Below are 22,560 nucleotides of genomic sequence, written 5' to 3' on the forward strand. Positions count from 1 at the left end.
CCGAACTCGAACGCGACCTCCGTTCGGCGAACCAAGCTCATCTCTACAGTAGTGGTGACACTGGCCCTGATGGGGTTTACAAGATTTTTCCAAAATAGTACAAATTGCATCTGTATTCTTGCGGTCACATCTACAGTAACCTTAATAAACTTGCATTCAATAGCATCTATCAGAATTCTCCAATGTCTGTATAAAAATGGATCCAAATAAGCTGTCATGGTTGTTATACATTTCTGTGAAGAGAGCTTTAGAAACATACCATATCGTAATTTCAAATATTTAATGTCCTTCTATTTTGACAGTGCTGAAGTTGATGGAAACAGGCGCTAATGTCCATACTTGTGTTTATGTCCGAAATATGGAACAAAGGCTAAAGACAGCGTTTGAGAGGGCAGAACTGAACAGTATTGTTGGGAGCAGCAGCAACCTTTCGGTTCAGGTAAAATAGCATCTGTGTACATACACTGTATGGACAAAAGAAGAGGTGTACTTACACTTTCCTGCACCAAGAGCAAAAAAAAATGTTATACCTCTCTCCTCTTAACCTTAGAGCACAGACCAGATGAAGCAGCCATGATTTGTTTTTATTGACTGTTAGGCTAAGTTCACACACAGAGTTTTTTTGACGCTGCGTTTTTTTGTGTTTTTTGCCACAAAAAACGCACAAAAATGCACTCGCGGCAAAAACGCATACGTTTTTACCACGTTTTGGTGCGTTTTTTGCTGCGTTTTTTTGCTGCGTTGAAAAAAAAAAAAAAAAAAAGGTCTGATGTCATTTCCTTGTTCACTATGTTCTTCATTCTCCACTAGTGTATGCAGGAGAGCAGACATCTGCAGAACTACAAGGCTCATCATGCTACATGCAGAACTGTATGCTGGAGGGAGAGTCAGGGGGAGCAGACCTACAAGGCTCAGCATACTCCATCCATTAGTGTATGCAGGAGAGCAGACAGCAGCTGCCGAACTACAAGGCTCAGCATCCTCCTTCCAAAACTGTATGCAGGATTTCTTTGCCCCCCCAAAAAAATGACATGGGCTTCGCCATATTTTTATATGCTAGTCGGGTACAGCAGGCAGGTACGGGCTGCCCCCAACCCCCAGCTGCCTATTTGTACCCAACTGGGAACCAAAAATATAGGTAAGCCCTTATTTTAATTATTTCATGAATTTCATGAAATAATTTAAAAAAAAAATGACGTGGGCTTCGCCCAATTTTTGTGTCCAGCCAGGTACAACTAGGCAGCTAGGGATTGGAATCCGCAATGTAGGGTGCCCAAGCTTTCTGGGCACCCCCACTGCAAATTGCAGTCTGCAGCCACCCCAGAAAATGGCGCTTTCATAGAAGCGCCATCTTCTGGCGCTGTATCCAACTCTTCCAGCTGCCCTGATGCTGGGTGGCTCACTGGGAAATTAGGGGGTTAGGGCTAGCTGTGTATTATCAGCTGGCCCTAAGCCCGAAATTCATGGTGTCACGCCAATATTAGACATGGCCCCCATGAATTTCTAGTAAAGATAAAAAAAAAAACACAACACACAGAAAAATATTTTTATTAGAAATAAAACACAACACAATTAGCGACTCCATCTTTATTGAAATAAAGAACCCCCTTCCGCAGTAATCCTGGGTCAAGGGTCCCGCACCATCCAATCTGGATCCAATATCATCTGAACGGTTTGCTGGAAGGCAAAGCGATCAGATGATGTGTCAGGTTCAAGGCCTGAATCACATAAACGGCTTTTATACAATCAGCTGATGCATCAGTGCAAAAGAAAAAAAAAACAAAAAAACAACAAACTACACACGTCTGTGCAGCATCGGACTGGCTACCAGAGGAAACTCCAGTAATGCCAGGCCTGGATTCAGGTACCTGCACTGCACTCCGGAGCTGTCACCTGAGCTCCAGCGTGCAGCCTGGACTTTACAGCGAGCGCCGAGTGATTGATTCCCCGGCACTTGCGGTTGAGTTCATGACAGCTGCAGACATGCCGGGCTAATTTCCGGTGCTCTCACCTGAACGGAGATCACCCCGGCCTGTCTGCAGCTGTCATGAACTGACTGCAAGCGCCGGGGAATCAGTCACTCGGTGCTCACTCGCTGTACAGTCTAGTCTGATGCATCATGCAAAAAAAAAACAAAACAAAAAAACAACTACACACGTCCGTCCTGCCTCCCGTCCGACCGCTGCAGGAGCTGCCGGTAATTAGTGATGAAGTCTCCTGACGGCATCAGCTGATAGCCGTCCGGGCGGTAAAATCCGGTGTCACTGCGAGACTTACGATCAGCTGATGCGTCAGGTGACCGCATCAGGTTATCACCGCCAGGTCCTCTAGCTATCGTACGTGCCTGGGAGCCGTCACACAACCGGAGCGGGGGTGGCGGTACCGGGAAGAGGAGCTGGGAGCGGACATGGCACCAGGAGTATGCAGACAGGTGAGTATGACATTTTTCTACTGTTCACTTTTGATTTAGCAGCCGCTTCCACCTCCTGCACGGGAGCGGACATGGCACAAAAATATTTTTCTGTGTGTTGTGTTTTTTTTTTATCTGTACTAGAAATTCATGGTGGCCATGTCTAATATTGGCGTGACACCATGAATTTCGGGCTTAGGGCCAGCTGATAATACACAGCTATCCCTAACCCCATTATTACCCAGTGAGCCACCCAGCATCAGGGCAGCTGGAAGAGTTGGATACAGCGCTAGAAGATGGCGCTTCTATGAAAGCGCCATTTTCTGGGGTGGCTGTGCGGACTGTAATTCACAGCAGGGGTGCCCAGAAAGCTTGGGCACCCTGCATTGCGGATTCCAATCCCCAGCTGCCTAGTTGTACCTGGATGGACACAAAAATTGGGCGAAGCCCACGTCATTTTTTTTTTAATTATTTCATGAAATTCATGAAATAATTAATAGAAAGGGGCTTCCCTATATTTTTGGTTCCAGCCGGGAACAAATAGTCAGCTGGGGGTTGGGGGCAGCCCGTACCTGCCTGCTGTACAGCATACAAATATATGGCGAAGCCCACGTCATTTCTTTTGTTTGGGGGGCAAAGAAATCCTTCATACAGTCCTGGAAGGAGGATGCTGAGCCTTGTAGTTCGGCAGCTGCTGTCTGCTCTCCTGCATACACTATTGGATGGAAGATGCTGAGCCTTGTAGTTCTGCAGCTGCTGTCTGCTCTCCTGCATCCACTAGTGGATGGAGTATGTTGAGCCTTGTAGGTCTGCTCCCCCTGATTCTCCCTCCAGCATACAGTCCTGGATGGAGCATGCTGAGCCTTGTAGTTCTGCAGCTGTCTGCTCTCCTGCATACACTAGTGGAAAATGAAGAACATATTGAAGAAGGAAATTACATCAGACCTTTTTTTTTTTTCAGCAATCTTTAATGGCAATGTTCACTGATAAAAAACGCATAAAAACGCAGTTGAGCAAAAACGCAGCAAAATGCAGCAAAAAATGCACCCAAATGCGGTAAAAACGCATGCGTTTTTGCCGCGGGTGCGTTTTTTGTGCGTTTTTTGCAGAAAAAACGCACAAAAATGCAGCGTCAAAAAGACGCACTGTGTGAACTTAGCCTTAAACAGTCACTTGGTTTTGTAGAACAACAGTTTCACCAGCAAAATAGCATGGTATCTCCTCATCTATATAGATCCCAATCCTATAGTACATCACTTTTCTGGGCTATGTGCGCACAGTGCGTTTTTCGCTGTGTTTCTACTCAGAAAACTGCATGACTTTGCTTCACCAGCAAAGTCTATAAGTTTTCATTTTTGCTGTCTGCACACAGCATTTTTTTTAGCTGCGTTTTTGTGGTGCCCACAAAAACGCAGCATGTCAATTATTTTTGCATTTTTCACAGCGTTTTCCATCCATTGAGTTCAATGAGATATTCAAAAACGCAATGAAAAACACAAATTACAAATATAGCTACATTTTAGTGCGTTTCTATGACTAAAAACGCACCTATAAACGCAAGGAGTGGGTAGTACAGTGACGTGTACAGGAAGAGGATTCCTTCTGTTAGTAAACACAGAAGCGTGAATCCTCCCGGTACCGCCACCGCTGCTTTCACCTCCCGTCCGGCGCCATGTTCGCTCCCGTCCTGTGCCATGGCCGGGCGGGAGGTGGAAGCAGCTGCAAAATCAAAAGTGAACAGTAGGAAAAAAAAAATCTCATGTTCACCTGTCTGCAGACTCCCGATACATGTCCGCTCCCAGCTCCTCTTCCCGGTACCATCACCCCTACTCCTGCTGTTTGCAGACTTCCTGGACACGTCCGATGGCTGCAGGACCTGCCGGTGATCAGCTGATGCGGTCACCTGACGCATCAGCTGATCGTATAAGTGCAGTGGTGAGGCTGGATTTTTACCGCCCGGCCGGCTTAAACTATCAGCTGATGCGGTCAGGTGACTTCATCAGCTGACTACCACCGGGTCCTGGAGCGATCGGACGGGAGTCTGCACAGAAGTAAGTAGTTTTGTTTTTTTTTGCATCAGCTGATTGTATAAAATCTGTTTCTACAATCAGCTGATGTGTCATCTAATTCACCTCCTTGAACCTGGCACATCATCTGATCGCTTTGCCTTCCAGCAAACCGATCAGATGGTATTGGATCCGGATTGGATATCGCGGGACCCTTGACCCAGGGGGTTCTTTATTTCAATAAAGATGGAGTCACTAATTGTGTTGTTTTTTTTTTTTTCTAATAAAAATATTTTTCTCTGTGTGTTGTGTTTTTTTATCTTTACTAGAAATTTATGGTGGCCATGTCTAATATTGGCGTGACACCATGAATTTCGGTCTTAGGGCCAGCTGATAATACACAGCTAGCCCTAACCCCATAATTACCCAGCGAGCCACCTGGCATCAGGTCAGCTGGAAGAGTTGGATACAGCACCAGAAGATGGCGCTTCTATGAAAGCGCCATTTTCTGGGGTGACTGCGGACTGAATTTCGCAGCGGGGGTTCCCAGAAAGCTTGGGTACCCTGCACTACAGATTCCAATCCCCAGCTGCCTAGTTGTACCTGGCTGGACTCAAAAATTGGGCGAAGCCCACGTCATTTTTTTTAATTATTTCAAGAAATTCATGAAATAATTAAAATAAAGCGCTTACCTATATTTTTGGTTCCCAGCCAGGTACAAATAGGCAGCTGTGGGGGCAGCCCGTACCTGCCTGCTGTACCTGGCTAGCATACAAAAATATGGCGAAGCCCACGTCATTTTTTGGGGAGCAAAAAACTTCTGCATACAGTCCTGGATGGAGTATGCTGAGCCTTGTAGTTCTGCAGCTGCTGTCTGCTCTCCAGCATACACTCGTGGATGGAGTATGCTGAGCATTGTAGTTCTGCTCCCCCTTCCTCTTCCTCCAGCATACAGTCCTGGATGGAGCATGCTGAGCCTTGTAGTTCTGCAGCTGCTGTCTGCTCTCCTGCATACACTAGTTGATGAAGTATGCTGAGCCTTGTCGTTCTAGTCCCCCTGCCTCTTCCTCCAGCATACAGTCCTGGATGGAGCATACTGATCCTTGTAGTTCTGCAGCTGTCTGCTCTCCTGCTTACACTAGTGGAGAATGAAGAACATATTGAAGAAGGACATAACACCAGACCTTTTTTTTTTTTTTTAACAATCTTTAATGGCAGTGTTCACTGATAATATAAAAACGCATAAAAACACAGTGAGCAAAAACGCAGCAAAAGAGGCACCAAAACGCATGCTGTTTTGCCGCTTTTTTTGCCGCAGGTGTGTTTTTGTGCATTTTTTGCCCAAAAAAATGCATAAAAATGCAGCGTCAAAAAAACGCAGTGTGTGAACTTACCATAAGGGTGCTCAATAAAGTCCAGCAAATGCCAGGACTAAAGAGGATTCAGTTATGGGATCAGTTTAGCTCTCACAGAATGCAGCTTGTAGTCTTTTGTTTGTAGACTGCAGTTAGCATCCACATGTGTGTTATTTTACTGTAGCGGGGAGAGCCCACTAAACAATACATGGGGAGTGCGGCTCCAAAAGCAAAAGCTGGGCACAATTTATGGGGCACTAATTTCATATTTGCAGTTTTCAAAATGCGCAGTACACGCCCAGATGAATTCATTGAGGGGTGCTGCATCCAAAATTGGGTTTTCTGCTGTTTTGGCATCTTACGAGCTCTGTAAATGCTCACAATCTACTCCTGCCCCAATATTGTTCTCCAATGTCATGTTTACAAACAGTAGTTTTTTGATCACGTATAGGGTAATCCATCTATTCAGGAGAAATTTCACAATAGATTTTGGTATCCAGTTTCTCCTATTACCTTTGTGGAATTTAAAAATTTGGGACTAAGTAATAGTTTCATTGAGAAAACAATTTTTCAGTTTTTTATTCTTCGCGTTAATTTTTGTGAAGCACGTGAAGGGTTAATAAACATCCTGAGTCCTTTGACTGGGGAAGTTTTTACATTTGTTCAGGGGTTAAGTGTTCTCCAAAAATAGGCTTTGTAAATTTTATTGCAAAAAAGGGAAATTGTTGCAAAGTTTTGAACCCCTTAGTGACTGAGCCAATATATTCCTTAATGACCAGGCCAAGTTTTGGTAATCTGACCTCTGTCACTTTATGTGGTAATAACTCTTTTCAGAACAGACTGTATTTTATGATAGTGGTAAATATAGGTTGATATTTTTTGCATTTATTTTTGAAAATTTTGGTCAAAATTTTGAAAATTTCACAATTTTCAAACTTTCAATTCCTAAATTCTTAAACCAGTTAGACATGCTGTACAAAATAATTAATACATGACATTTCACATATGTCTAGTTTACATCTCGGTCATTTTATAAATGTAATTTTATTTTGTTAGTTTGTTAGAAGGGTTAAACATTTAGCAGCAATTCCCCATTTTTTCAATACATTTACAAAACCTGTTTCTTAAAGGACCTATTCAGATTTAAATGGAAATTGAGGCACTCATGTATTGGAAACTCACCAGAAGTGATACCATTTTAAAAACCGCACACCTCAAATGCTTCAAAACTGCTATCAGGAAGTTTTTTAACCATTCCAGCTAGTGCCCATTCAATGTGCCCAGCGTGTGCTTCTGGAGACACTCAGCCCTTAAATAGTTATGTGTGCTATCCCCACTACAATAATGTCACACACATGGTTGCTTACTGCACTTTAAGCCCAGAGGGCTCTGAAGGAGAGGGGCATTTGGATAAGGGAGTACAGATTTTACTAGATTTTATTTGGGAGGTGGGAGCTGTTGCTTTTCCAAAGTCTTTGTTCTACCAGTAATGTAGAAGCCCCCGGTATTTCCAGATGACGACTGAATAGGTTTTTTTTTTTTTGCGGCATAAGTTAGGGGTTTTATTGATAAAATTTTGGGGTACAGAACTTTTTTGATTGCTTTCATTATATAGGATTGCGATCATATTCTTGTGTGAAGAACTGAGCATTTATGTTGGGATTTCCATGTAAATCCCCCCAAAATGTCATTCAGACAAAACCCCCCTCAGAACCACTCATCATAAAGAGGCAGGTGGAGACTAGAGATGAGCGAACCGGTCGTGGTTCGGCTTGAGTTCGGTTCGCCGAACGGAAGTCTCGTTCGAGTTCGGTCCGGCGAACCGGTTCGGCGAACCACTCGAACCCCATAGGAAACAATGGGAGACAATCACAAACACATAAAAACACCTAGAAAACACCCTCAAAGGTGTCCAAAAGGTGACAAACAACTCACAACACAACACAAACACATTGGAAAGTGACAAGAACAAATTCTCATGCGAAAACAAAACAGCGTTACGAGGAAAAAGAGGACGAAACACAGATATAGGCATGGCATGCCCTTCTAAAATCATCGAAAACACTGCAAGGTGACTCCAAGCGGAGTCTCCCTTTTTTTCCAAAAATTGGGCCACACAGACACCCACCCCTTCAGTGGCAGCACTTGTGCCCCAGTTGTACACTTCACAGGTAGATTTGCATCAAGCACATTCAAAAATATGCCATCCTTAACCATCCCCAGGATGACACCGGGGTAGGTAGCAAAGTCTTTGCTGAACCATAACTTGTTCATCTTGGCTCCTTTTTAAAAACACAGCAAGCAAGGGTTACTCCAAGCGGAGTCTCCCTTTTTTCCAAAAATTGGGCCACACAGACACCCACCCTTTCAGTGGCAGCACTTGTGCCCCAGTTGTACACTTCACAGGTAGATTTGCATCAAGCACATTCAAAAATACGCCATCCTTACCTGTCCCCAGGATGACACCGGGGTAGGTAGCAAAGTCTTTACTGATCCCAGATCTGTTCATCTTGGGATCATTTTTAGAAACACAGCAAGCAAGGGTTACTCCAAGCGGAGTCTCCCTTTTTTCCAAAAATTGGGCCACACAGACACCCACCCCTTCAGTGGCAGCACTTGTGCCCCAGTTGAACACTTCACAGGTAGATTTGCATCAAGCACATTCAAAATACACAAGCATTTACTCTCCCCAGGATGACACAGGGGTAGTAAATTCCTTGTGGATCCATGACTTGTTCATTTTGATGAACGTTAGTCTGTCCACATTGTCACTGGACAGACACATGCGCTTATCTGTCAGCACACACCCAGCAGCACTGAAGACACGTTCAGAGACAACGTTGGCAGCTGGACACGACAAGATCTCCAAGGCATAAGTGGAGAGCTCTGGCCATTTTCAAGATTTGAAGCCCAAAATGAGCAAGGCTACAGTTGCAAAGTCATGGCATCGATGTTCATTTGGAGATACTCCTGTATCATCCTCTCCAGCCGTTGACTATGTGTCAGACTTGTTGTCTCTGGTGACCTTGCAAAGGATGGTCTAAAAAAATTATGAAAAGATTCAATAAAATTGCTGTTACCAGCACCAGATACGGTGCTACTGGTACGTGTAGACTGTTGAAGATGACGAGATCGTCCCATGTTTGTCGAGTTACAACTGGGAGATTAACTCCGTGCACCATGGGTGTTTTGTGGAAAAGCCGAGTTAAGATCGAGTAACAGCTTTTGCTGATACTCCTGCATACGTGCGTCCCTTTCTATGGCTGGAATTATGTCACAAAATTTGGACTTGTACCGGGGATATAATAGTGTGGCAAGCCAGTACTCATCATCACTTCTAATTTTGACAATACGAGGGTCATGTTGGAGGTAGTGCAGCAAGAAGGTGCTCATGTGTCTGGCGCAGCCATGCGGACTAGTCCACGCTGTGTTTGTGGCATAGAGGTGCTAACCGTTCTTTCTTCCTCTGACATCTCCCCCCAACCTCTTTCAACTGAAATTTGACCAAGGTCTCCCTCATCCGCTGAGTATTCCATGTCCATGGACAGTTCGTCCTCCATTTCTTCATGTTCTTCTGCACCTTCCTCAACATTTCGCCTGCTACCATGCGCCCTTGTAGATCCCTGTCCCCCATGGTCCCATGCCTGCCGCCTTGGTGATGATGAACGTCTGGACCTTGGTGATGTTGTTGTCTCTTGCGCATATGAATCCTCCTGTAGTTCCTCCCCTTCCTGTTGTCCCACCCCCTGACTCCGAATATTGTTTAGCGTGTGCTCCAGCATGTAAATGACTGGAATTGTCATGCTGATAATGGCATTGTCAGCGCTAAACATATTCGTCGCTATGTCGAAACTATGCAGAAGAGTGCATAGGACCTTGATCTGTGACCACTCCATCAGGATGATCTTCCCCACCTGTGCATCTCGTTGGCCCAGGCTATACGTCATGACGTATTGCACCAGGGCTCGGCGGTGCTGCCACAGTCGCTGTAACATGTGAAGAGTCGAATTCCAGCGTGTCGGCACATTACATTTCAGGCGATGAACCGGCTGGCCGAAAGACTTCTGGAGCGATGCAAGTCGCTCAGCTGCGGCGGTTGAACGGCGGAAGTGAGCAGACAGTTTTCGTGCCCTGTTCAGAAGGCCATCTAGGCCGGGATACTGTGTTAAAAATTGCTGGACAACAAGGTTCAACACTTGAGCCATACAAGGCACGTGTGTCACCTTGCCCAGGCAAAGGGCCGCACCCAGGTTTGCAGCATTGTCGCACACGGCCTTACCAGGCTGCAGGTTGAGTGGAGACAACCATTTACCAAACTCAGTCTCCAGAGCTGCCCATAACTCAGCCGCTGTGTGACTCTTAGTTCCAAGACATTTCAAGACAAAGACCGCCTGATGCCGTTGCGCTCTGCTGCCAGCATAGTAATGAGGGGTGCGTGATTCCTTCTGCACAGTTACAATGCTGGTGGCCTGACCAGGCAGGCTTGGGGCGGAGGTGGAGGACCCAGACGAGGTTGAGGAGGCAGAAGAAGTGGAGGAATTTGGACAGACAGAGGATTGACACACAAGTCATGGGGACGGCAAGACTTGTACACCAGACCCTTCACCATCTATCACCATAGTTACCCAGTGCCCAGTCAGCGACATGCACCATCCCTGTCCATGCTTACTGGTCCAAGTATCTGTGGTGAAATGCACCCGTTCACACACAGAGTTTCTCAAGGAAGCGGTGATGTTGTGTGCGATATGCTGGTGTAGCGCAGGCACACCTTTCTTAGAGAAGTAGTGGCGACTGGGCATCTGGTACTGGGGTACAGCGACAGACATAAGGTCTCTAAAATCCTGTGTCCACCAGGCGGAAAGGCAGCATTTCGGTAGCCAAGAGCTTACAGAGGGATAAAGTCAACCTCTTAGCTTTGTCATGGGTCGCAGGAAATGGCCTTTTATTTGTCCACATCTGAGGGGCAGAGATCTGGCTGCTGTGTGGAGACGATGGTGAGTAGGGTGTCCTGGAAAAATGCAGGTTTGTGAGGAAAGTGCAGGCGTAGACATGATGTTGCCTTCATCCAACATTGGTGCTATCGATGTCTGACAGAGCTGTACACACGCACTTGTTTCCCCTTCCAAACCAACTGACGACCTACCAAGCAAACTGCCTGTTGCGGTTACAGTGGTAGAAGTTGTGCGTGGAAAATCAGGTGTGACAGCTGTCTTCACAGTCCTAGAAGATGAAGAGCGCGCGGATGCACTGCAAGGGGCAGGCGGTGGATGGTCCGCTCCGCTAGGCCGAATTGCAGCACGGTGAGCTTCCCACTGGGACATATATTTATTCATGTGACGATTCATGGAAGAAGTTGTCAAACTGCTGAGGTTTTGCCCTCTACTAACAGATTCACGACAAAATTTACATATCACATGATTTGGGCGATCTTTTGCTATGTCAAAAAAGGACCAGGCTAGGCAAGGCTTAGAGGGCATGCGACCTGCTGAGCCACCCCGACTAGTGCTCAGAGGCAGAGTTGTGGCTGAGGATGCAATTGTAGACGTGCTACCAATTCTCCTCCTCTGTCCAGGAAGGCGCAAGGTAACTTCGTCGTCAGTAGCATCCTCCTCCACCGCCTCTGTTGACCTCCTCGAGTGCCTGACTGTGGGTTGACAGTAGGTGGGATCTAGAAGTTGCTCATCAAGCGTTGTGTTTGCACTCCCCTCCCCCTCAGACCGAGCCTCTTCCTGCCCTGAACGAATATTTAAGTTGTCATCTTAATCTGGTATCTGCGTCTCATCGTCATCAGTATGTTCCTCATTGTCTATTACAACAGGTGTTTCAGTTTGTGAATAAGGGTCAACATTATGCTCAGAAACTTGGTGATCACGGCCTGAATCTGAGTCACAAAGGTTCTGGGTATCACTGCAGACCTTTTCCTGGTCTATACTCACTGTAGCTTGGAGCAGACCTCTGATTCCCAGGCTATAGTGTGACTGAACAGCTCTGCAGACTCAGCCTTCTCTGTTCCACCATACTGTGCAGGGCGGATGGAGACTTGAGAGCTGGGAGAAAGCAAGTGTGATTGCGATGACAACTCAGAGGACTGGTGTTTTTTTGATTCGGTAGTTAAGGTGGAGGAGAGGGCACTTGTTGGACCACTTGAGATCCATTCAAGCATTTTCTTTTTTTGGGCAACATCTACCTTTGTTCCAGTTGTTCGTGTTCGTAAAAAAGGGAGCACATCCGATTGTCCACGGTTACTTTTGCTGGAAGATGGCCTATCTTCAGCAGATGTTAATGGAGCTTTGCCACCTTCACCATTTACACAAACATTTTTTTCCTTTTCCAACACGCCTGTTCCCATTTCCAACAGCATCTGTCATTTTGCCACTCATTTTGCTAGCGACAAGAATCTCCACTTAAAATGTGGTAGTAAAAATTGAGAGATGGTGTAGATTGCAGCAGTGGTCTACCTTTATTGACAGCAGAATAAACAGCAATAACTATCCCGGACAATGAAACTATGGCCCTTCAAATGGCAGCACAGTTTGCTAGTATAACAGCTTAGTAAAAATGAGTTTTGCAATGCAGAGGTGCTGCAAATAGATTTGCACCAGTGGGACACTAATGAAGTCCAACAGCCACTTTTAGGATGCCACTAAGTTTCCTCAGTGTTTGGTATTATAATGGCTTTGTAACAATGGGCTTGAGTGTGCAATGCAGAGGTGTTGCAAATAGATTTGCACCAGTGGGACACTAATGAAGTCCAACAGCCACTTTTAGGATGCCACTAAGTTTCCTCAGTGTTTGGTATTATAATGGCTTTGTAGCAATGAGCTTGAGTGTGCAATGCAGAGGTGCTGCAAATAGATTTGCACCAGTGGGACACTAATGAAGTCCAACAGCCACTTTTAGGATGCCACTAAGTTTCCTCAGTGTTTGGTATTATAATGGCTTTGTAACAATGAGCTTGAGTGTGCAATGCAGAGGTGCTGCAAATATATTTGCACTAGTGGGACACTAATGAAGTCCAACAGCCACTTTTAGGATGCCACTAAGTTTCCTCAGTGTTTGGTATTATATTGGCTTTGTAACAATGACCTTGAGTGTGCAATGCAGAGGTGCTGCAAATAGATTTGCACCAGTGGGACACTAATGAAGTCCACCAGCCACTTTTTGTATGCCACTAAGTTGCAGCATTTTTTGCTATTATTATAGCTTTTAAAAACAGAGCAGGAGGGTGTAATGCAGAGGTGCTATAAATAGCTTGGCACCTGTGGGGCACAAATGGAGTACAACAGCCCCTTTTTGTATGCCACTAAGTTTCAGCAGTTTTTGTTATTATAATGGCTTTGTAACAATGAGCTTCAGTGTGCAATGCAGTGGTGCTGCAAATAGATTTGCACCAGTGGGACACTAATGAAGTCCACCAGCCACTTTTTGTATGCCACTAAGTTGCATCTTTTTTTGCTATTATTATAGCTTTTAAAAACAGAGCAGGAGGGTGTAATGCAGAGGTGCTGTAAATAGCTTGGCACCTGTTGGGCACAAATGGAGTACAGCAGCCCCTTTTTGTATGCCACTAAGTTTCAGCAGTTTTTGCTATTATAATGGCTTTGTAACAATGAGCTTCAGTGTGCAATGCAGTGGTGCTGCAAATAGATTTGCACCAGTGGGGCACTAATGAAGTCCAACAGCCACTTTTAGGATACCACTAAGTTTCCTCAGTGTTTGGTATTATAATGGCTTTGTAACAATGAGCTTGAGTGTGCAATGCAGAGGTGCTGCAAATATCTTTGCACTAGTGGGACACTAATGAAGTCCAACAGCCACTTTTAGGATGCCACTAAGTTTCCTCAGTGTTTGGTATTATAATGGCTTTGTAACAATGACCTTGAGTGGGCAATGCAGAGGTGCTGCAAACAGATTTGCAGCAGTGGAACACTAATGAAGTCTACCAGCCACTTTTTGTATGCCACTAAGTTGCAGCATTTTTTGCTATTATTATAGCTTTTAAAAACAGAGCAGTAGGGTGTAATGCAGAGGTGCTGTAAATAGCTTGGCACCTGTGGGGCACAAATGGAGTACAACAGACACTTTTTGTATGCCACTAAGTTGCAGCTTTTTTTGCTATTATTATAGTTTTTAAAAACAGAGCAGGAGGGTGTAATGCAGAGGTGGTGTGAATAGCTTGGCACCTGTGGGGAACAAATGGAGTACAACAGCCAATTTTTTTGTATGCCACTAAGTTGCAGCATTTTTTGCTATTATTATATCTTTTAAAAACAGAGCAGGAGGGTGTAATGCAGAAGTGCGGTAAATAGCTTGGCACCTGTGGGGCACAAATAGAGTACAACAGCCACTTTTTGTATGCCACTAAGTTGCATCTTTTTTTGCTATTATTATAGCTTTTAAAAACAGAGCAGGAGGGTGTAATGCAGAGGTGCTGCAAATAGATTTGCACCAGTGGGAGACTAATGAAGTCCAACAGCCACGTTTAGGATGCCACTAAGTTTCCTCAGTGTTTGGTATTAAAATGGCTTTGTAACAATGAGCTTGAGTGTGCAATGCAGAGGTGCTGCAAATAGATTTGCACCAGTGGGACACGAATGAAGTCCAACAGCCACTTTTTGTATGCCACTAAGTTGCAGCATTTTTTGCTATTATTATAGCTTTTAAAAACAGAGCAGGAGGGTGCAATGCAGAAGTGCTGTAAATAGCTTGGCACCTGTGGGGCACAAATGGAGTACAACAGCCACTTTTTGTTTGCCACTAAGTTGCAGCTTTTTTTGCTATTATTATATCTTTTAAAAACAGAGCAGGAGGGTGTAATGCAGAGGTGCTGTAAATAGCTTGGTACCTGTGGGGCACAAATGGAGTACAACAGCCACTTTTTGCATGCCACTAAGTTGCAGCATTTTTTGCTATTATTATAGCTTTTAAAAACAGAGCAGGAGGGTGTAATGCAGAGGTGCTGTAAATTGCTTGGCACCTGTGGGGCACAAATGGAGTACAACAGCCACTTTTTGTATGCCACTAAGATTCAGCAGTTTTTGCTAGTATAATGGCTTAGTAACAATGAGCTTGAGTGTGCAAAGGCCAGTAGGGTACAGTGGCCGGGTTGTGGGTCAGTATAGAGGAAAGGAAGCCTCACTTTCTGTCCCTCCTAATGGTGAAATGCAGCAAGGAACTCCCTGACCTTAGCTACACAGACGCTCTTATCTGTAGCTGATAAAAACTCTTTCCATGGACCTGACTGTCACCTATGGCTCTGAGCCTGCTGTAATTAGCCCTTACAAGGGCTGAAAGAAACTTCTATCCCTATTCTGTATAGCGCTGTGTGTAGAGCGTACACAGCAGTATCGGCGACAGGAGCTGCGTGAGAGGTGACTGACACCCAGACGCAGAAGGCAGATAATGGCGTGCTGGAATCAAAAGGCCATTTTTATAATGCAGGGACATGTGACATGGACATCCTATCACACATGCCGTTGCTTCTCTGGCTAAAAGTCCACTGAGCTGTGTGTGTGTCTGGGATTGGCTAACATGCTGGCCCGCCCCACTACACGTGCGCTTAGGGAGGGAAGGAAGAACAGAAAAAAAAATGGCGATCACCATTATCCCTGCAGCAGTGATCTGAACGCGCTGTTCCCGCACACTATACGCTGAAATTTCATAATAATGTGAGTCACAGAGTGACTTACACTATTACAGGGGAAATGCGTACCCGCCCCCATCGTTTGTGCGACACGAACATATCGCTGCCCGTGGCGCACAAAATTGCGCAGACTCGTCACTTTACTTACCTGCATAGCAACGTCGCTGTGACCAGCGATCCGCCTCCTTTCTAAGGGGGCGGTGCGTTTGGCATCATAGCGACATCACCAAGCAGCCACCCAATCAAAGCGGAGGGGCGGAGATGAGCGGGACAAACATCCCGCCCACCTCCTTCCTTCCTCATTGCTGGCGGGACGCAGGTCAGGATAGGTTCCTCGTTCCTGTGGTGTCACACATAGCGATATGTGCTGCTGCAGGAAAGACGAACTACATTGCTGCTGTAGCAGCAACGATAATCGAGATTAGGGGGGCATGTAAACGATTAGCGATTTTGAACGTTTTTGCAACAATTCAAAATCTCTAAAAGCTGTCACATGCAACAACATCGCTAACGCGGCCGGATTTGCGTCACAAAATCTGTGACCCCACCGACATCGCTTTAGCGATGTCGTAGCGTGTAAAGCGGCCTTTACACGGATACCTCGATTTAATCGCTCAGCAGAGTGCAGGATAAATGTCTTATTCTGATTTTTGAGAGGTAGAATGATCAAAGAGACAGTAATAGAATAGTTCTTTTCATTTTTGCGCTGTTCACCTTGCGGTATTAGCAATAGGACGGATTTCTTCTCAGGTCGGTGTGATTAGAGTGATACAAGACATATCTTTTTTTTTTCAAAAATGTTTATTTGAAAAGAGAAAATATCATACAAAATCAAGTATAAGTAACTCTATAACATAGTGGCTTATTTCAGTTTGTGCATGAATAATAAGTCCACATATCGAGGAAATAAAGACAATCACAATAAAAGATCATGTACACACAATTCTCCATATGGACTTAGGTAATGAGTCAATGAAAATAAGAACGTTGATTTCTGAAGCACTAATGTTAGATTAATAAAAACTGGAAAGAGAAAAGAATGTTAAGAAGAAGCAAAGAAGAATTCAAATGAGAGGAAAGACAGATTAGAAAAAGAGAAGAAAAGGGGGTCAGAAGGGGGCCTGGGGAAGGAGGGACTTGGGGTCTCCATTTTAACACAACCAGTTTAAGGAGGTCTGCACGCCACCTCTCAGCATGAATCAAGCAAAAATTAAGCGATTGGTTCTTAAGAGGAAAGGATTACCTTGAAATCGGCGGATTCGCTAAATAGAAGCCACGGCATCCAAGAGCTGAAAAACTTGCTCAGTTGGAGCTCAGAGTAGGAGGATAGTTTTTCCATCCTGCAAATGTGATCCATCTCCGCCAACCACTCTAGAATCGTCAGGGTTACACCCGACTTCCACTTTCTCGGGATGATCGCTCTGGTCGCGGCAACAAAATGACAGAGAAGACCTTGCTTGATTTCTTTGAAAGCTTCGGGGGATCATGGACAAGAGACCGATCTGCAGAGAGCATGTGATTGTCAGCCCCGTGATGTGGTTATGAATTTGGAAACCTTTACGTCAGAATTCCTGAATTATCGGGCAGGACCACCAGATATGTAGCATGGATCCCTCAGCAACATTACATCTCAAACAAGTGTCAGGGATGGTCGGGAAGATTTTGTGTAGCTCCTTCGGACACCTATACCAACGGGAAATGATCTTAAGGTTTTTTCCTGCACTTTACATTTCAAGGGAAGTCTATGTACACACATATAAGCGTTTACCCAATCCAGGTCAGAGAAAGCACTCCCCAGATCTTTCTCCCAGGATTTCACATACCAGACTGGATCCGAATCGATTGGGTAAATCAAAATGGAGTAAATCTGGGAAATTACCTGGGATGGGGATTCTAGTTGGATCCAAAGGGATTCAAAGGTGGTACAGACCCTGGCCAGGTCAGAGGCTGAGCGAGCAGAGGAGATGAACGATTGCAGCTGCAGGCACATGAACCACTGGATTTGTTGATCAGGGAAGACGGCTCGGAAATGCTGTAAGGTTGGCAGAGAAGGCACTCCCAGCAGGGTAGCGCCAACCCTAGGCCTCTGGGATGATAAACCTGTCCATATCAACAGTTGGCGGAAAGTTGGGATTATCAAAAAGGGATGTCAGGGGGCCCCATGCTTCAGACATTAAAATGAGCATTAGTTCTGTCCCAAATGATGAGTAGGTCCCTTGTCAGAGGGGAGTTCAAAATGCTCTTAGGTCTTCTATGTTTTGTGATCCAGGGCAGGGAGGTCAAGGTCCAATCTAAAAGATTAGCTTCAATATCCACCCACTGCTTCGTCTCGGCCCCATGAAACCAATCTATTACTTTGGTGAGGATAGCTGATGTATGATATAAGCAAAAATCTGGAAGTCCTGTGCCCCCTTTTGTTTTTCGTCTCGTCAAGTATTTAAAGGCCAGTCGGGGTTTACTTTTTTTCATACAAAAGCTGTTGTGATCCGTAGAAGATGGGCAAAGAAGAATCTGGGTACGGCTATAGGAACTGCTTGTAAAAGAAAACGGAGTTTGGGGAGGACATCCATTTTTAAAACATTGATACGTCCAAACCAGGACAGAGCCCGCAAATTGTAAGCCTGAAGATCGGCGTCAATGCGCTGCAGTAGTGGTTTGTAGTTCAAATAGATGTGAAGAGTCTGGCGTCAGATAAGTCCCGAGATATTTCAGAGCAGTGGCACACCATTTAAAGGGAAAGGCTTCTTGCAGAGAGGATTTACATTTAGCGGGAAGGGTGATATTTAGGATTTCCGACTTAGAGGTATTAACCTTGAAATTACTAACCACGGCATACCGCTCAAACTCCTTCAGGATAGATGGGAGAAATGTTTCAGGGTTCACAATGTAGAGGAGGAGGTTGTCATCATATAGGGCCAGTTTATGAGTTTTTTTCCCTATGCAGATACCATGAATATCAGGGTACTTCCTAATGGCTATGGCTAGATGTTCCATCACCAATGAATACAGAAGGGGGGACAGAGAACATCCTTGTCGAGTCCCATTTCTGATATTGAATGAGTTGGAAAAAATTCCATTGCAGCGAATCTTGGCTGTAGGGAGAGTATACAATGCTAGAACCTTTTCTCTAAAGATCGGACTGAAACCTGCCCTCTCAAGCACATGCCTAAAAAAGGGCCAACTGACCCTATCAAAGGCCTTCTCTGCATCTACTGGAAAGACACAGGCTGGTGTTTTTGGCTTCAACATTTGGGAGATAACAAGGATCGATTTAATAGTATTGTCTCTAGCTTCTCTGCCAGGTACGAAGCCTACCTGGTCATTGTGTATCAATAGCGGCAGAGAAGGACCCAGTCTGTTAGCCATAAGTTTAGCAAACAGCTTCACGTCCACATTAATTAAAGATATTGGGCGATAGCTTGAGCAGAGCAAGAGGTCCTTGCCTGGCTTGGGGATTACCATGATAGTAGTAGACAGTGATTGTTTCTGGAAAGGGTGGTCTTTGGAGATGGAGTTGAAGACCTTAGTAAGAAAAGGTGCAAGCTCCATAAGAAACGTTTGGTAAAATATGGTAGTAAAGCCATCTGGGCCTGGGCTTTTGTTGACAGGAGAAGAGGACACCACTTGGGTGACCTCCTCTAGTGAGAACGGGGAATCCAACTCATCAGCCGTTCCCGATAATAGGGAGGCGTGTCTAGCAGGTAGTTGTCGATTTTCTCCAGAAGCCGGGAGTTAGTGGGGTCTACAGAGTTGTTGTTGATGTTATATAACGTCTTGTAATACTTTTCAAAGGCTAAAGCGATGTCAGTGGGGTGATGCACCGTTTGTTTGTCAGCCATCTTAATTGAGGGGACATACCGTATTTTTCGGACCATAAGACGCACTTTTTTTCCCCCAAATGTTTGGGGAAAGTGGGGGGTGCGTCTTATGGTCTGAATATAGGGCTGCAGGGAATGAGTGTGCTGCGGTGGAGCGGGTCATCGGGGGCACGAGCAGGCTGTAGCAGCCTGCCGTGACCACGTGGACGTGCTCATTAAATATGCTAGCCCATCCTTCCGCCCATCATCTCTCAGCACTGAAGCCGGCACTGACAGGTGGGCGGGGTGATGGGCAGGGATAAACAGCCGGCCCGCATGATCACTCCTGGCAACGGCAGCCTGGAGTGATCATGTGCGGCTGTATTCACTGCCCCCCGAACATCATCATCAGTGCGGGGGGCAGTGAATCAGTACACATTACTCACCGTTCCCCTGCAGCACCGCGATCTCCTCCTGTCTGTGCCGGTCAGCTGACTTGCGTGGAGACTAGCGGCGCGCACAGCGATGACGTCATCGCTGTGCGCACGTGTCCACACGCAGCCGTCGGCACAGACCGGAGGATATTGCGATGCTGCAGCCTGCAGGGGAACGGGGACGGCTCCACTCAGCGGCGCTGCCGCTAACATAGACGGTAAGAGGAGCGGTGCTGCAGGGAGTGAGGTGAGGTGAGTATGAACGTTTATTTTTTTTTATGTGCCACAGGATGCGGCCATACACCAGGATGATGGGGGTATATGAGCAGGATAGGGGTATAATATGAGCAGTGTGGGGCAGTATATGAGCAGCGTGGGGCAGTATATGAGCAGCGTGGGGCAGTATATGAGCAGCGTGGGGCAGTATATGACCAGCGTGGGGAGTATATGAGCAGCATGGGGAGTATATGAGTAGTGTGGAGAGTATATGAGCAGCGTGGAGAGTATATGAGCAGGCTGGGGAGTATGTGAGCAGGACATTACCCCATAACAGTATCAGCAGCAGGTCCTCGCTCCATAAGTGTCATGACCACATTTTTTGCTTAAAATTTTATTTTCCTATTTTCCTCCTCTAAAACCAGGGTGCGTCTTATGGTCAGGTGCGTCTTATAGTCTGAAAAATACAGTACTTTGTCACTATTTTTGGGTGGATATGTCTTGCCAAGGGACCCTCACACTTATCTGCAAACTCATAAAAAAACTGTTGGGAGCTTTCTCTCAATTTAGTGTGAGCCAAGTCGAGTAGTGCTTTAAGGTCTTCCCTCGTCTTAAGGCCGCTTTACACGCTGCGATCTCGCTAGTAAGATCGCTACCGTGCGTACCCGCCCCCATCGTTTGTGCGTCATGAGCAAATCACTGTCCGTGGCGCACAAAATCGCGCGGATCCGTCACACTACTTACCTGCCTAGCAACGACGCTGTGACCAGCGAACCGCCTCCTTTCTAAGGGGGGCGGTTCGTTCGGTGTCACAGCAACGTCACTAAGCGGCCACCCAATCGAAGCAGAGGGGCGGAGATGAGCAGGCCGAACATCCCGCCCACCTCCTTCCTTCCTCATTGCTGGCGGCCGCAGGTAAGGTGAGGTTCCTCGTTCCTGCGGTGTCACACATAGCGATGTGTGCTGCCGCAGGAACGACGAACAACATCGTACCTGCAGCAGCAACAATAATTGGGAATAGGGGAGCATGTCAACGATTAGCGATTTTGCACGTGTTTGCGACAATTTTCGATCGCATGTAGGTGTCACACGCAACGTCATCGCTAACGCGGCCGGATGTGCGTCACCAATTCCGTGACCCCAACCACATTGCTTTAGCAATGTCGCAGCGTGTAAAGCAGCCTTTAGTCAGTTTGAGCAAGGTATCCTGGTCAAGAGTTACTTTATGTGTTTGTTCCAAGAAATGGATTTTGGAAAGAAGATCCTCAATCTGTTTAGCTTTGTCTCTCTTGAGTCTAGCTCCTTCTCGTATAAGTACCCCTCTGGCTACGCACTTCAGAGCTACCCATTTAGTGGGAAGAGGGGTATTGTCATCTGCATGGTACTGAAGGAAGTCTGAAATAGTCATAGCTAACCTTTCCTTAACGTCTGGATCCCGGAGGAGATTAGGGTTGAGTCTCCAGTTCCAGGGAAAGTCGGGGAGATTCAAAGTCATGTAGACAGGGGCATGGTCAGACCAAGTCACTGGGCCGATGGAATCAGCGGGGGACCAGGAGAGTAGGTTATGGCTAATCACGAAAAAATCTATACGGCTATACGAATACGAATTGTGTACTGCCGAAAAATGAGAAAAGTCCTTGATAGAGTAGACGCCAGATGTCAACAAACCTACTCGAATGCATAGCGGACCTAAGAGATGCTAGCTGACTGTGTGAAATCACCGACTTACCGGCCGATGTGTCGAGCTTCGGGTTCAGAAGTAGACTTATCTTTTTTTAATGTTTTGCTGCTATAACACAGTGCAAATTATTTTTTTTTATAATAAATAGGTTTTTGTCACCATAATCTGGGTGCTCTAACATTTTTATTATTCGGTGAACAGAGCTGTATAAGGGATTATTTTTTGTGTTGCCATTTGACATTTTTTTTGGTACCATTTTGGGATACACAACATTTTTGATCACTTTTTATTCAGTTTTTTCAGATGCAGAATGAACCCCACCCCCCAGAAATGTAGATATTGTGTTTATTTCCTGCATGGTTCACTGTGCGGTAAAAGTTATAAGAACGATTTATTCTTCACGTCAATATGGTTACAGCATTACCAGACTTCTATTGCTTTTTTGAATGCTTTCTAGTTTTATACACTAAATGGAATATTTTACAAACATTTTTTTTTTTTATCACCATTTTCTGAGCTCTGTAACTTTTTTCATTAATGAGCCATATTAGGGCTTGTTTTCTTGTGGGATAGTTTTGATTTGTATAAATTTTTTTTACATACTACCGTATTTTTTGGACTATAAGACGTACCCTGTTTTAGAGGAAAATAGGAAAATAAAATTTTAAGCAAAAAATGTGGTCATGACGCATTGTTATGGGGCTAGGATCTGCTGCTGACACTGTTATGGGGGTAATGTCCCCAAATTCTCTGCTAAGGTACCCCATCCTGGTATATGCCCTCATCCTGCTATATACCCCCATCCTGCTATATACTGCCATCCTGAAATATGCCCTCATCCTGCTATATACTCCCATCCTACTATATACTGCCATCCTGGAATATGCCCTCATCCTGCTATATACCCACGTCCTGCTATATACCCCCATCCTGCTATATGGCCCCATCCTGCTATATGACCCCATGCTGCTATATACCCTCATCCTGCTATATGGCCCCATCCTGCTATATACCCCCA

General features: G+C 45.5%; 1 protein-coding gene across 1 annotated transcript in view; it reads left to right on the top strand.

The window, feature by feature from the left end:
• The window catches only part of KIAA1549L (KIAA1549 like), a 1,247,838-nt gene that overhangs the window by 388,581 nt on the left and 836,697 nt on the right, over positions 1–22,560 (top strand). Inside the window, 1 exon segment of the mRNA XM_075325616.1 lies at positions 303–439. Within this exon segment, the coding sequence (XP_075181731.1) occupies positions 303–439 (137 nt within the window).

This window comes from Anomaloglossus baeobatrachus, chromosome 10 (genome assembly GCF_048569485.1).
Source record: "Anomaloglossus baeobatrachus isolate aAnoBae1 chromosome 10, aAnoBae1.hap1, whole genome shotgun sequence".
Taxonomy (NCBI): Eukaryota; Metazoa; Chordata; class Amphibia; order Anura; family Aromobatidae; genus Anomaloglossus; species Anomaloglossus baeobatrachus.